This window comes from Meles meles, chromosome 19 (genome assembly GCF_922984935.1).
Source record: "Meles meles chromosome 19, mMelMel3.1 paternal haplotype, whole genome shotgun sequence".
NCBI classification, from domain to species: Eukaryota; Metazoa; Chordata; class Mammalia; order Carnivora; family Mustelidae; genus Meles; species Meles meles.
Genome location: NC_060084.1, coordinates 17,799,830 through 17,814,093, shown reverse-complemented (window position 1 = coordinate 17,814,093; position 14,264 = coordinate 17,799,830). Strand labels below are relative to the sequence as shown.

The 14,264-nt window shown below is 58.3% G+C and overlaps 4 protein-coding genes across 7 annotated transcripts in view; all 4 read right to left on the bottom strand.

Moving 5' to 3' along the window:
• Nucleotides 1-53: 53 nt before the first annotated feature.
• Nucleotides 54-2,084, bottom strand: CTRL (chymotrypsin like). Its single transcript, XM_045987853.1, has 7 exons — nucleotides 2,030-2,084; nucleotides 1,288-1,391; nucleotides 1,117-1,196; nucleotides 924-1,005; nucleotides 576-756; nucleotides 357-490; nucleotides 54-269 (listed from the first exon to the last, which is right to left on the bottom strand). The coding sequence occupies exons 1-7, from the start codon at nucleotides 2,079-2,081 to the stop codon at nucleotides 108-110; spliced, it is 795 nt and encodes a 264-aa protein (XP_045843809.1). The 5' UTR covers nucleotides 2,082-2,084; the 3' UTR covers nucleotides 54-107.
• Nucleotides 2,085-2,589: 505 nt separating this feature from the next.
• On the bottom strand, nucleotides 2,590-6,512 carry PSMB10 (proteasome 20S subunit beta 10). Of its 2 annotated transcripts, XM_045987851.1 has the most exons (9): nucleotides 6,338-6,512; nucleotides 6,043-6,130; nucleotides 5,857-5,954; nucleotides 5,612-5,752; nucleotides 5,218-5,333; nucleotides 5,049-5,107; nucleotides 4,249-4,400; nucleotides 4,020-4,122; nucleotides 2,590-2,718 (listed from the first exon to the last, which is right to left on the bottom strand). In XM_045987851.1, exons 1-9 carry the CDS (start codon nucleotides 6,391-6,393, stop codon nucleotides 2,665-2,667), a joined length of 867 nt encoding a protein of 288 aa, XP_045843807.1. In that variant the 5' UTR covers nucleotides 6,394-6,512; the 3' UTR covers nucleotides 2,590-2,664. The 2 variants fall into 2 exon arrangements, with proteins under 2 accessions (XP_045843807.1, XP_045843808.1); XM_045987852.1 differs by lacking the exon at nucleotides 2,590-2,718 and having other exon boundaries at nucleotides 3,952-4,122; nucleotides 6,338-6,511.
• Nucleotides 6,513-8,275: 1,763 nt separating this feature from the next.
• On the bottom strand, nucleotides 8,276-11,656 carry LCAT (lecithin-cholesterol acyltransferase). 3 transcript variants are annotated; one of them, XM_045987461.1, is made up of 6 exons: nucleotides 11,359-11,656; nucleotides 10,517-10,673; nucleotides 10,323-10,438; nucleotides 10,143-10,238; nucleotides 9,834-10,058; nucleotides 8,276-8,871 (listed from the first exon to the last, which is right to left on the bottom strand). In XM_045987461.1, the coding sequence occupies exons 1-6, from the start codon at nucleotides 11,510-11,512 to the stop codon at nucleotides 8,297-8,299; spliced, it is 1,323 nt and encodes a 440-aa protein (XP_045843417.1). In that variant the 5' UTR covers nucleotides 11,513-11,656; the 3' UTR covers nucleotides 8,276-8,296. The 3 variants fall into 3 exon arrangements, with proteins under 3 accessions (XP_045843417.1, XP_045843418.1, XP_045843416.1); XM_045987462.1 differs by having other exon boundaries at nucleotides 10,517-10,733; nucleotides 11,359-11,432; XM_045987460.1 differs by having other exon boundaries at nucleotides 10,143-10,438; nucleotides 11,359-11,603.
• An 84-nt stretch (nucleotides 11,657-11,740) lies between these two features.
• The window catches only part of SLC12A4 (solute carrier family 12 member 4), a 21,578-nt gene continuing 19,054 nt past the window's right edge, over nucleotides 11,741-14,264 (bottom strand). Inside the window, exons 18-24 of the mRNA XM_045987447.1 lie at nucleotides 13,818-14,013; nucleotides 13,534-13,703; nucleotides 13,312-13,443; nucleotides 13,125-13,232; nucleotides 12,738-12,925; nucleotides 12,492-12,625; nucleotides 11,741-12,314 (exon numbers count right to left, since the gene is read on the bottom strand). Of these exons, the coding sequence (XP_045843403.1) occupies nucleotides 12,223-12,314; nucleotides 12,492-12,625; nucleotides 12,738-12,925; nucleotides 13,125-13,232; nucleotides 13,312-13,443; nucleotides 13,534-13,703; nucleotides 13,818-14,013 (1,020 nt within the window). The 3' untranslated portion in view covers nucleotides 11,741-12,222. The remainder of the gene's footprint in view (nucleotides 12,315-12,491; nucleotides 12,626-12,737; nucleotides 12,926-13,124; nucleotides 13,233-13,311; nucleotides 13,444-13,533; nucleotides 13,704-13,817; nucleotides 14,014-14,264) is intronic.

The window sequence follows — 14,264 nt, the reverse complement described above, 5'->3', positions numbered from 1 at the left end:
GAGAGGGATTCCCGAAAGCCTTTTTCCCTTGAAAGGACAGGAATGCACAAGAGGACAGAGCATGGGGTCTTTATTGGATTGAGATGGGGAGAGGACCTGTGGCCGGCTCAGTTGTAGGCTATGACTTGGTTGATCCAGTTGCTGAACTTACTGACCCGAGTGTATATGGCAGGCTGGCGCACATTGCAGTTGCTGGTGCCCCAGGAGACGATGCCAACAAGCACCCATATGTTCCCCTTCTGGCAGACGAGAGGGCCTCCAGAGTCTCCCTGAGGAGGGAGAGGAGAGCAGTCAGCGTGGGGATCAGGGGGTGCCCCAGGGCAGTGCAGAGGGCGGGCCAGGGTGCTGATGCTCACCTGGCACGAGGAAGCCCCTGCGCCGCCCGCACAGATCATGGAGTCAGTGATGCGTGAGCCCCAGTACTGCTGGCATTGATTCACGGTGACCAGGGGCAGGGTCACCTGCTGCAGGCGTGCTGGGGTTGTATTGCCTGGGGGCCAGAGGGGATGGTGAGGCCCTGGATGACTGCTTATCGCCCTGGCCCTGTCACCCAGATCTTTTGCCTAAGTTCCTACCCACGCCGCTGAGACGTCCCCAGCCAGTGGTGGCACACTTGAGGCCCGCAGGCAGCGCCTCATTGGGGGAGGCCACGCAGACTGGTGAGATGCGTGTTGTGTACTGGGCTGGGGAGGCGAGCTTCAGTAGAGTCAGGTCATTGTTGAAGGTGGTGGGGTTCCAGGAAGGGTGCGTGATGGCCTGTGGAACCAGGAAGGAGCCAAGGAGGATGGTCATGGGCATAGGCCCCCCACGGTTGATGATTGCTGAGGAGGCTAGCCTAGGGCCTGCCCTGAATTCCCCATCCCCAGAGCCCCCCACCTGCCCCAGCCACTCTTCCTTTCCATGTCTTTAGCCTAGATACTCACCTTGGAGATGGACAGAACCTGCAAAGGCTCCGCATTGGATGATCGGTCGTACTCACCCAGGACAACAATGTGCTGGCCAGGGCTGCAGTGAGAAGGGGGTTGGGCAGGGAGGGCAGAGTGACAAGAGAGGGGCATGCAGGGGAAGAAGGTGGGGAGAGGTGGGCTCCAGGGCAGGTAGAGTGGGAGTACTCACCTGACATTGCAGTGGGCAGCAGTGACCACCCAGGACTGGCTGATGAGGGAACCTCCGCAGAAGTGGAAGCCACTTCTGTCCTGGGGTCAGGGGTCAGAAGTGGGGGTGGGCTCAGGCTGCACCTAGGCATGAAGAACCTAGTACCCTGCCCCACCCCTGGGGTCCACGTACCTGCAGGGACACCTGCCAGGGCCAGGAGCCTGGCACTGCGTTCTCCCCGTTGACAATCCTCTGGCTGGAGCTCAGTACCGGCTTGATGGCAGGAACTCCGCAGCCTGGCCATTGGGCTGGTGAGGACCTGCTTCCCACACCCCCATACTCCCACCCAGCTCTCCCCACCTCCTCCTGGGTGCCCCTAGGCTCTGGCCCTCAGGTCCAAATTGAGAGGGCTCATCATTACCCCTTCTCACCCTGAGCACCTCTAGGTATCTTGGTTACCTATGTCCTTACCTCTGTCCAACTCACCTCCAAATTCTGTCCGTTCTCTAACCTCTCTCCACCCTTACTTCCCATTGCTCCCCAGATTCACTCTCACCCTCCAACTCAGGGCATTTTTCTCCCTGACCCCTGGGAAAGTCTCCTCCCTGGCTTCGCCACCTGCTCCAGGACTCAACAGCCAGAGGCTTCTCCCTAAACTACATGTCCAACCTTCACTTCTCAGCTTCCTAAACCCTCCCTGGCTCCTAGCTTTGGCCTAATCTTCTGTCCCATTTGTGAAACCAGCCCCCGGCCACCTCTTGCCCCCACCGTCCCAGCCCTGGCCCTTCCTTTTTCATTTACCCACTCTGTCCACCTGATTCCCTTCCAGCCAGCCCAGCCTCTTCCCCAAGCCCTTGGGCAGGAAGCCTGGGGCTGGTTTTGGAAGCTTGGTTGCTTTAGGGCTGGTCATCAGGGCTAGTCCAGGCCCACTCACCCCAGGAGGATCCGAGGAGGACCAGGCTAAGGGTCAGACTGAGCAGCAGCATTGTGGCAGGCGTGAGATTGAGAGCTGGGTCTACTTTTATGGTTCTCCTCGTCCTTGGGCAAAAGTCCCAGGCCTGAGGCCAAGCCAGCTGTGTGGGCTCAGCCCCCTCCCATGCTCTAGTCACGAGGAGGGTCTCTAGGTCAAGGATTCAGGCCTGGACTTTATCATACAGAGACCAGGTGTGAGGCTCTCATGTCCACCCCCCCAGAGCCTGGTCTCTCATTGGTTCCCTGAACCACCTCACATCCCAAGCGTTGAGTGTTAAGTAGCAAGGACTTGTGGTTAAGTTAGGTCTGTGTGGACTACATGGTGGCTGGGATCAGCGAAGTTTCTTAGGGCTGTCAGGGCACCAGACTCAGAGAAGCCTGCTCAGCACCCAGGGGTGTTCCTGATGGGTGGAGGGAATGTCCAGCTGTGCCAGCTGTGCTGTGGAGGGCCAGGGCCATGCGGCCAGGACAGGGGTTCTGGCAGGTCACAAATCTAATAGCATCTCAGTGATTTCTCACCAACTTGGAACAGGAGTCAGTTTGCCCAAAGAGATGGTGACTCTTCCACCAGCACATAGTACGTTTGGACCCAAACCTTCACCTGGCTCCAAAGCCCACACTCTTATTGAGGAGACGACACCTGGTAGGGGCCTGGCACACAGGAGGGTAAGGTGTGAGCACTTGGTGACCGGCTGACCCTGGATGGGGGTTATGGGTCCCAGGGTGACAGCCTCCAGGCCTTGGGGTTCCTGTGGGCAAGTTCTTGGTGTCCATAGCCCAGCTGTTGTAGAGTTCCAGGCTGAGCCTGCACTGAGGAAGAGAAGACAGCCCCGTGTGCAAAGCTGCAGTAGGTAAGTTGGCTGGGCTCCTAGAGGTGTGGGGGGCACCAACTGACTCTACACTTCAGTCAAAAAAATAAGATGCGCTAATGGTTGAACAGAGGAATGGAGGGATGGAAGTGTGATCAAGCAAATATAACAATAATAATTGTAAAGTCGATTGTGGGTATATAGGTGTTCAGTGCAATTCAACTGCTATGTTTAAAAATCTTCATAATAAAATACTGGGGAGGGGGGAGCACAATCAGGGGCCCGGGATGTCCAGCTCAGAGTAGACCCTCCCCAAGGGTTGGGCAGATTCTAACAGTTCCGACGCTCCAGTGGAGTCAACTGTTCTCTCTGAGGGCACGATCTCCTGCCAGCACATGGCACTTGGGCTGGCCCTCGGGGGCACTCAGCAAAGGTGTGCTGGATAAATGTGCCGTGTCATCTCTCTCTGCACAAGCCCTATGATCCATCAGCCTAGCAAACTCGGGAGATCCCTGCCCCCCGCCTCCCCTTTCACAGCTCAGCACGTCCAAACAGAAGCCCTTAGGGTGGGCCTGGTCATGGGAGCGGTTGCACAGGTAAAGGTGTTGCAGGGGTGAGGAGTGTTCGGTAAGAACTTGCGCTTGGAGTCAGGGAGCAGCTCCTCTATCAGCCTTAAGGGCTAACTCAGTGGAGTCCATGCAGTCTCCTTGACTGAGAGGTGTGGGCTTTGCTGTGGGACACTGATGAGCCAGGGAAAGGGGGCAGTGTGGGGGGCCTTCTGGGTTTTACAACAGTCCCCAGTAGACTAGAGGCCAAGAGCAAGGCACCGGAGCCCGGTAGGGGGACCTCTGTCGTTTGGAGAGTCAGGAAGGGGCCTTCCACCTTGAGCTACAGTGCTTGCCAGGGCTGGAGTTCTGGAGGAATAGATGCTTATGGCAATGGGTAAAGGGCACCTGTAAGGCCAGGCCCTGGAACGATGCAGGGAGTGGCCCCTGCAGGTGTACATGAGCGACAGTGTCCTGATGGCTGCTTGTCCCCCACCTCCACCCAGGAAAAACACAGCCATCTGTTTAGGTGTTTTTGTATTTCCTGGGTTTATTTCTCTTCGTTCCAAGCCCTGAGCATCATCCTGCTTTATTCTACCTCCATGGCCTGCACAGTTTCCTCAAACAGTTCCAGGGTCAGTGGCTTCACTGTCCTGGCCAGGACAGCTGTGGTCCCAGGGGCAAAGCGGTACTGGCTGGGCCTGCGAGAGGGAAGGGATGGGCTCTCAACTTGGGCCCATCATGTGGCCTGTCCTCTTCTTGAAGCCCCCTATCTCCCCTGCTACTGCCCCTTCTCCCTAGTGGTCCCCCATCTCCCATGCTCCCACCTCTCTGTGGGCTTTGTGGGTGAGCTTAATGTTCTCAGGAGCTTGGCGCCGGTCTCCGTTATCACACATGCATCCACACTGCCTCCAGAGCCCAGGTCACCCAGGATCCCTGCAGTGATGGCTTCCACTAGCAGCTCCTGGGCGGCTTCCAGCTGTGATGATATGTGTGCGTGAGGCCTTACGGACTCTTTCAGGCTACAGCTGAGAGGTTTTGTTCATCTCGATGCCCAGAGTATTTAGCATTTGCTCATATCCAGACTCTTCTGTTTCCCTATATTCCCATCCACCCCAAGCTCCCTTGCCCTGGTCTCTGCCTCCCTTTCTCCAGAGACGCTGTGTTCCCAGTGCACCACTTCACAAACTTCTCTGAGTCACTTCCACTGGTGGTTCTGCTTCCACTGCTGTCTACCCAACCAATGTGGTCTTGGTCCCCAATCTACCAGCTCATTACTTTTTCCGTTCTGGGCCTTAGGCACCTCTGAAGCAACACATGGCATCCACTTTCATCCCAACCCAAACAAAATCCAGACTCCAGCCTGCACTTGCCATTCCCTCCTCCCTCAGCTTCAAAGGGTCCTGAGCTTTGACGTCTCCAAGCAGTCCAAACTTTGGCACTGATGGTGGTCTGTTGGAATAGCACTTCACTGACTCCCACTGTCCCCTCAGTCTCCACTCAGTCGTCACCTCCTCCAAGAAGCCTTCCCTGACCTCTAGACTAGGCCAGGATACCTCTGTGTTACCCTAGCTCCCACGTGCCCTTCCGATCAGTGAACACTTAGTGGGGGACAGGTGTTGCTCACCTTCATGTTCGCCTGGAACCGATCCTCCAGTACCGCCAGGGCAGCGTCCTGGCCGGAACCTGCAAGTAGGAGGGGCATCGGAGGTCAGTCGTGGCCACCGCGTCGCGGGATGAACAGGAGGCCAGGGTCGCAGGGCCGGGATTCGTGGGGAGGAGGAGGAAGAGCTCACCCAGGGCTGCGAAGGGCAGACGGCTGTAAGAGCCGTGGGGGTGCACGCTGTAGAGCTGCGGTCCGGTGAAGTCTACTCCGCCCACTATCAGCGACGCGCCCACGTGGCCCCGGTACCTTTTCAAGGGGTGGGCGTGGTCAGCACTAGCACCGGGCCTCTGGCCCCGCCCCTCCGTGAAACCGCCCCGGGACCCGAGCCCCGCCCGTTCCTGCGCTCCGGAGCCCGGGTCCTAACATAGCGCCTTCCTGTTGCCGGGCTCCTCTTAGGTCAGCCTTTTCCGGTCTCCGGGGCGCTCGCAACCCCGCCCTTCGTCCTGCCCCACCTCCTCTCTGTCCCACTCTTCCTACCGCGGCCCCTCCTCAGGGTCATCATCTTAGCACCCCGCCCCCAGCACCGGAAGAGCGTCTGGCGCAGAACGCGCGTGACTGTGGCCACGCGAGGCTCGCGGCCCGTGGACAGGGCGTGTAGCTCCATGTTGGACGCCGCCAGCCGCGTTGTCATTTCGGCGTCCGCGGCTACTCCAGCCCCACAGCAGCTGAGAAGGAAGGGAGGATCGGTGTGGGCGGGGCTAGGACCTGTGGGGACCCGGGATGGGAACGAGGGGCGGCTCTTTGAGGGAATGGGTTGGGGATTTCTCACTAGATTTTGGGGGCGATGAAGTGGATCTTCTCGCAGTTCTTGTCCATCACAACCGAATCGCTAGTGGCCCGCGTGTCCGCGCCCAGGAGGACCCCGTCCTGGGGAGGGAGAGGATCTGCTGTCTCAGTGCCTGTCCGATCCCCCAGGAGACCCTTCTGATCCCCCCACTCCCACGCCCCGGCTCACTTGGAACACAAGCCCCGCGATGGTGGTTCCGGTCTTGTGTGGATGAGGGATCCGGAGGCCCGGGAGGACTCGCTCTAAGGATGCATTTCTGGAAACGGAGTGGAGTGGCCCAGGTTGAGGTGCCTCTTCATCCCATCCTCCAACTCTGTCCTAGACTCCCTCATCTCTAGGGGTGGGAGCCTGGGAACCTAATTCGCCCAACACTCTGCAGCCTCTCAACCCCCACCCGAATAAAGGCCTTGGGGCTTCCACTCCCAGAAGTCCCTCCTCTCGCCCCAGCCACCACCCCCATCACCTCTGGCAGTTCTCGAAGGAGAAGCCCCTTCGGGGCTCTAACTCTGGCTTCAGCATCTCGAGGTGGGCAGGGTGGTCTGGGGGTTGGAGGGCTATGGGCTACCAGCGCAAAAGGCCAAAGCCAGGTTCTCTGCAGGCACCCTCCTAGCCGGTCCGACCTTCTCGCTTTCGCTTTCACCTTTTCCTCAGAGCCTGGCTGGTGCCTTCCTCATCTTCTCTTTCACTTTCACCTTCACCACTGCTCCTGGGCAGCTTGGCAAAGGGGAGAGGTCCTTACCTAGCTTTCCATCCTGCTTCCTAGTCCTCTGGATGGAGGGACAAATGCCTCTGGCCCTTGTTCAGCAGCTCCTCACCCCTCCACCCTGAGCCCCTAGCTTTGCCTGCCTATATCCCAACTCTAACCTCAAGTCCTTCAGCACTAAAGGTGTCATACCGGCCAGGTTTTTGTTACAGGCCTCCCAGCAGCATCAAGCACGGCCACCTTTTGTCCTGTGGCATCCTCTTTCTCTCAGCTCTTTTGTTGTCTTTGCCTCCTTCCTGAAACCTGGAACCTGAAACACCAAATCTCAGTCCTCCACCATGTTGACACTGATTCTTCCAGCTTCCCTATCTCAGGTGCTGTCTTCCCTCTCACAAGAGGGGTGCTGTGGGGCTGTCCATCTAGTGGCCTGCAGGCATGCCGGGCTCTGCCCATGGCCAAGCCCTCTTTGACCTCCCAAATGACCCTTCATCTGTCCACATTTTTCTCCTAACTACCGCTTTAATCTCAGCTAGCATCCTCTCTCCCCTGGACACTGCCCAGCCCTCTCTGGCTTCCCCAAACTTCCTGCCCCTCAGCCCCCACCCCAGGCTACCCTTTACCTTGCAGAGAAGGGACTCTTCCTAGATTGCAAGTCTGGTTACAATTTTTCCCTGGTTAACCCTTCAGCAAGTGCATATTGCTGTTTGGCTCAAAGCCAAGTCTTTATAGTGACCCACATTACCCTTCTCATCCCATAGGATCTCAGAATAGGCACCAACTCCTCTAGGAAGCCTTTCCTGATCCACAAGACTCAGGCCTTTGGTGCTCCCTAAACTGTTCTTGCAGACCACTTAGCTCCATTAATTAAACCTTCATTAGAGAAATGATCTGATTAGTCACTGTCTCTCCCACAGATTCTAAACTCTTGTACTTCTGTCACCCACTTAGCATTCAAAAGGCCCTGTCTAGGGAGGCACCTGGGTGGCTCAGTCGGTTGAGTGTCTGACTCATGATTTTGGTTCAGGTCATGATTTCATGGTTTGTGGGGTCGAACCCTGCGGGGAGCTCCATGCTCAGTGGGGAGTCTGAGATCCTCTCCCACTCCTTAGCCTCTCTCTCATAAACAAATTCTTTTTTTTTTTTTAAGATTTTATTTTATTTGACAGAGATCACAAGTAGGCAGAAAAGCAGGCAGAGAGAGAGAGGAGGAAGCAGGCTCCCTGCCGAACAGAGAGCCCAATGCGGGACTCGATCCCAGGACCCTGAGATCATGACCTGAGCCAAAGGCAGGCAGAGGCTTCACCCACTGAGCCACCTAGGAGCCCCTCTCATAAACAAATCTTTAAAAAAAAAAAAAAAAAAAAGCCCTGTCTAGAGGTGGGATCCACCTGCCCTTTGGGGAGTGGGTGGGACAGCTCACCTACCCTGCACCGTTGCCTCTAGGTGCCCCCATTGCACAGCTGTGTGTGCAGCTTCCTCCAGTCCCCTGATTCCAGGGCAGAGGCAGTCTACATAAACAGCTCAACCAGGAGAGTGGGAAGCTATGCATCTCAGGGTTCCCAATTCAATTTCAGGCTTCTCCCAAGTCCATCTTGCCCTTACCTTCCACAAAGCACCAGGCCTAGGGCTATTGCTCAGCGAAGCCTGGTGTGTGGACACTAGTGCCTCTGCCTGAACCCACAAGTTACAGGTCAAAGCTCAGAGAGCAAAAGAAGGTCTTTATTCAAGGGGCAGAGGCCCTGGGCTGGCAGCTGGGGGCACAGGGGTGCTACGTCGGTAGGTACCCAGCAGGATGGCATTGATGTGCTCCAAAGTCTGGTTACTAAAGACCATGTTGAGGTGCTGTGTCCCGTGCAGAGGCAGCAGGTGCACAGGCTGGGGCTGGCGGCTCTGCCAGCGGGCACAGAGCTCAGTGCTGCGTGTGGCCACAGTGTCATCACCATCTTCATAGAGTATCCCTACAGGGTCTGTGTAGGGAAAGCCGTGATCAAAGATGTAGGTGCGGGGTGTGGGCAGGCCCACGCCATACAGACAGTATACTTCCACGCCAGGTGCTGGGAGCCCTGCCAGTAGGTCACGTGACTGGAGCCACATGTACCAGCCTTCCTCAAAGTGCACGTCTGCAAAGAAGCGCTGGAAGTCATGGATTGTGTAGTTGGCTGTGGGCGTGGAAATGAACACATGGTCTTCAGGCCACGTCTCACTGGAGGGAAACATCCATGGGGAAGTCGTTGTTATACGCTGTTCCTCTCTCAGCTTGATGCTGGACATGATTGGGATGCCCTGGTTGTCACCTGTGAACACAAAGCCAGGTGAGTCAGGGAGCCTGGCTACCTCCGGCCCACAGCTTGCCTCCCAGCCCATTTCAGCTGGATGCTCAATCTTGTCCCTACCCAGTTCCAACACTGCCTCCAAGGCACAAACTCTGAGCATGCCTGGCATTTAGTAGGTGTTCAGTGTGTGCTTATTAAATGAGAAGCCCTGATGGCACGTGGGGGCAGAGCTGTAGAGCCCCCCAAAAAAGGAGAAGTTGGTTTCCAGAATATGGGTATGTATGTGTGTAGATGGGAGGATGGTGCTGGTGGTTCTCGCTCAGCCAAGTGTCCGGTGCCCGCTGTGGACTGAGGCTACTCAGGGTCAGAGCTATGTTCTTGAAGGATGAAATCAGACTGGGTCTCCGTTTGGCCCTTATTGATGGAGTCTGATGAGTGTTTTCCTCAGCAGATCAATGAGCTACTGGAGGGAAGGTCAAGTCTGGCTGTGTCCAGCATATAGTCATTGCTCAACAGGTGGCAGCTGTGTCAGTTCTCAGGGAAGGGCAGAGGGGCTTCTAGGGACTGGCCCTGCCTTTGGCAGATCTGTTCTCAGTAGGCAGATCTCTGGAAAACGGGCTCCTGGAACCAGAAGCCTGCTGAAATCCAAGTGGGCAGGCCCTGAGACCATAAGGAACAGACCTAGGTCCATGTGTCAGATTGATGGGGTTCACTTCCTCTCCATTTACTTTCCTTTTGTCACTGAAACACCAGATCACCAAAACAGACTTCTGGCAGGAGCTACCAGGCCAGGCCAGGCTCACTGCTCTCAAGGGGCCAATGACAGGGGCCAGGCCTCAGGAATGGTAAATACCTCCCCCCCGCCCCCCCCCCACAAGCCTGGCCATGTGAGCAGAAGCAGGAGTGAGGGCAGGCCCGTGGTCAGCTTCATCCCCCTCTACCCCAGGCCCCTCATTAACACAGGTGGTCTGAGGCCCTCTCACCTGAGGCCAAGACCATCATGGGCTTGATGGAGCCCCCCCAGGGAGCCCCAAGAGAGATGAATCCGTCAATGAAGCGGTCCTTCCAGGCCTGGGGCTGGCGCAGCAAGAAATAGAGCAAGTGCAGGCAACCAAGGCTGTGACCAATGAGGAAGACAGGCTTCCCATAGGCAGCGTGCATCTCCTCCACCAGCCCGGCGAGCTTCCGGTAGTATTCCTCCTGCTGGCCTGCAGCGGAGTGGGGCGAGGGGTCAGGGCAGTGAGGGGTCAGAGCCCACCTGCCTCAAGCCCACTGTCTACAGAGACACTCACTGGGCTCCAGCCGCCAGTCGTAGGGGGCAGCGCGCACCGTCTCATCCCGCACGTACCCATTGTTGACCAGATTCTGCACCAGCGTGTGCATGTAACCTGTGGGGAAGGCAGTGGCATTGGAGGTCACGGCTCCTGTGGGCCGGCCACGGCTGCAGCCCACCCTTTCCCCAGTAAACACACCTGCCAGCTTGTTGTTGTCCAAGTACTCAACGGAGTAGGTCTTCCCGAAGCCGGGGACACGGATCTGTACACCAGGGGCATTGGACACGCGCCCAGAGCTGCGGTTGTAGACAACCCTGGGGGCGGTGGGACATTCAGCCCGCCAGCAGCCAAGGGGCTGAGCGTGGGGGCCAGGCAGAGGGGAGGGCACGTACCTGGTGTTATCAATCCAGCAGTCCACCCCAAGGGGTAGGAACATATTAAGATCCAGCCAGATGGTGAAGAAGTCCTCCGTCTTGCGGTAGCACATCCAATTCACCACACGTGGTTTATCCAGCTTGGCTTCCAGCTGATTCCCCAGGCAGCCAGGCACTGTGGGTACTAGCCTTCATTCTGAATTCCTCGGATTCCTTCCCTGTGCTCCTCTCCCTCCTCCCCCCCAATCAGGCTGCGTGACCAGCTCCGCCCCTCAGTCTCCCACACCCTCAACCTCCAGGAACTAAGGACTTGATCCTTTCCTTTAACAACCCCTACCCCATCCCCCCAGCAGCCCAGGTTCTCCTCAGGCGTGGAAGGTGCAGGGGCCAAGGCCACTGGCCCGGGTCTACAAAAGGCAAACACCTATCCTGGCCTCTCCATTAATGCCGAAGTCCAAGGTGAGAACAAATAGGTATGGGGGAGTGGGGGCTGGGCCTAGGAGTAGGAGGCAGGCCTTGATGGGCCTCTTCTGTTTTCCTGGGTTGGGCATCTTGTCTTTGCTGGGATGGGGGCTGAGTGGCTACAGCTGACCACAGCTTGTAATGCCCAGGCCAAGCCCTCAGGCTCACCCACCCCCAACTCCACCCGCCTGGGGTAGATAGCTAAGAGACGCAGAACAGTGTGGTGGGGGAAGGGGTTCATTTCTTTGCAGAAGAAGCCTTTGGACCCTCAAACATGGAGGCAGGTATCAGGGCAAATGCAGGGGCAGAAGGGCCTTGGCAGGGTCTGCTACCGGGGGGCTGGGGCCCAGGCTCCCTGAGGTCTGGCCTGGTGCATCAGGGGCCTGGCGGGGGCTTACCGAGGATGACGGGCCGTGTGTGGTTATTGAGCTCAGCCTTAGGCGTGGTGTGCGGGGGGAAGAGCACATTGAAAAGCCAGAAAGGGGTGGCAGGGGGGAGCAGCAGCCCCAGCAGCAGCAGCCCCCACTGCCATGGGGAGCCCGGCGGCCCCATTCCAGCCCTAGCGCCTATTGCCCAGCGAAGCAGTCCTGGGCTGGCCTTATCTGGAGTGGGGGTGGGAGGGGCCCTAAGGCCAGTGGGAGGGACAGTCTGGCCAATGGGGGTGGCCAGCGATTGCCGGAAAGGGGCATAGCCTCAGGGAGCCAGCTCTGGGCCTGGTTTCAGTTCCGCCTTCTTCCCTTGGTGCCAGGGGAAACAGAGCCGCGGCAGCAGAAGGCCCAGAAGTACACAATGTTTTATTGAAAAAAGTCAGGCTCCAGCTGGCCAGTTCCATTCGGCTTGGCTTGGTGGGGGTCCCGGCCCACAGTAGCCTGAGCCAGGTCTTCCTGCAGGTGGGTGGGGCCAGACCCCCCTCCCCCGTTGCCCTTCCTCTCCTCTCTGATGGTGACATCCAAACAATAAATATGCAATAAATAGCGTTCCTGGGCAGGCTGCCTTCAAATCCCATCTGAGCCCCCCTCCCCCTGAGTCTTCTCCAGCCAGGACAGCCCTCCTGGGGTGCTGGATGGGGAAGTCCCCAGACCTCTCAGGGTCCTGCAGAACCTCGGATCCATCAGCATTACCAGCCCACGCCTGGGCTTCCATGGAGACCTAGCAGAGCTGGGTCCAGGACAGGGCCAGGCAAAGCAGGGCTGCTGGGTAGGTGCTAGGAGGAGGCTGTTACCCTGGACACCTTCACTCCAAGCCACAAGTGTCTAGCCGGCTCAGGAGTAGATGGTGATCACTTCACGGCCGCCGCCACGCACCAGCAGCACACGCTCGAGGCCCTCGGTCAGCACCTCCAGGAACTCCATGTCTGTAGGGCATCGGGTCAAGGAGGCAGCACCGGCACCAAGGGGCACCCAGGGAATTTTGGCTATTCATCAGAGCTGGGGTAACCTCGCACTCCCCGCGGGCATCTAAGGAGAAGAGCTCCTGGCCTGACCTCATGTGCTGTCCACCTCCCACTGCTTCCCTCTCCACAAGAGGATACAGTTCTCGTCACCTTCACTGTTCTTGGGGGGGCCGGGCATGTTCAGTAGAACCAGGCGGGCGTCGTGGGAGCGTGTGACAATGACTTCGTTGAGCTTCACGGCGGTGTGCATGCGCCGCACGTTGGACTGGTCCCTGCAGGAGATGCAGCTGATCACAGGCCCTACCCCCGGCCCACCTTGTCCGACCCGAGCACACCTCCACTCCCAGACTCCTCTATGGCGGGGTCCGTTTATGCTACACTCACGGCTTAATATGCACCAGCTCCCGGAAATTGTCAGGGGCGTGGCTAGGGTCCCAGGACTCGGCCGCCATGTACTTGTCCCGCGTCCATGTCATCTGGATTTTGTCAGCACCAGTGCCAGACTCATCCTCCTCGTCCGAGTACAGGCTTTCCAGCCGCACGGCTGAGTGTCGGTCCTTGACCAGCTGGGCCTGAGCAAAGTCAGAGGTGGCCTTGGTGCCACAGGAAAAGGGCGGCCTGGCTGGCCCAACATAAGCACTGGGCCTCCGGGAAATGGGTACTGACTCAGGTGAGGGTAGGTGGGGTAAGTCATTCTAATTCCCCAAACCGATGGCATCTCTGAAGCCTGACCTGCCACCCGCCCCTCCCCCAAACAAGAGAGCCACCGACTTCTCGCTCCCGCTCTGTCTTTGTCAGCCGCATCTGCCGCAGCATCTGGGAGCGCTGTTCCATCATCAGTGTCCGCTCGTAGGTGTATGCGGAGATATCGCTGTTGTGCTGGAGAGAGAGAGTGGGCCACGAGGAATGGGCTGCATGTGGCCGGGCAGCCACGGGGCCACAGGGGCAGGTGACTCACCATCTCTACCACCTCCACCTCTGCCTCAAGGCGCAGATGGTACAGGAAGATGGCCAGATCCTTCTTCATCTGGATGCTGTTGTCGTCCATCTGGGCCACGGTGAAGATGCGCATTCGGCACTTCCTCCACACCTGGGCCCCGGGAGCAGGCAGGCGCTTTAGCCACAAGCCACCCCACCGAGGGCCCAGCCCTGCCCGCCTGCGTCTGCCCAGCCGGCCCACCTTGTGCTGGCGCAGCAGGAAGGGCAGGAGCATGAGCATGCCCCCGTCGTGCACAATCCACCAAATGTCAATGTGGCCCTCCAGGTAGCGCTCATGGTTGCTGGGGTAGAAGGCGATGTTCTTGGGGACGAGTAGGGCCAGGTGGGCCGCCGTGGTGCAACGCACGGTGTCTGGGGAAGAAGGCCACTGCTGAAGGCCAGCCTGTGGCCCTCGGGCCTCCACCCTTACTTGATCCCCAGCCCCTCTCCCACGTGGCCCCGCCCAGGACCTGCCCCGTCACGCACCGATAAAGGTCTTCCAGGCACGCGGGTCCTCGCTCTGTCGCCAGCCGTAGGGCCAGCCCAGCACCACGGAGTTGTGCCTCATGCCGCCCAGGCCACAAGACTGGATGAGGTGGGCCAGCCCCTCTCGCACCTTGCTGGCTACGACCACTTGGCAGAAGCCCTTGACCTTCTCAATCTCCATCATGTTCTTGATTGTCTGTAGGGAAGACACCAGGAGCAGAAGACAAGGCCCTTAGCGTTCCCTCAGCTGAGCTCCCTCTCCACAGAATGACACAGGGAGGGGAGGGTCAGGGAGGAGAAGGTGGTAAGCCGCCCACCCAGAGGCCATGTTTTCAAGGCGGGACAGTGATTTCGCCTTGCCTCAGCTCTCGGGGCAGCAGTGCTGGCCACCTGGCTGGCCAGGATTAGTCCCCTTCTCCTAGGAGTTAGCAGGAGCCCAGACACCTC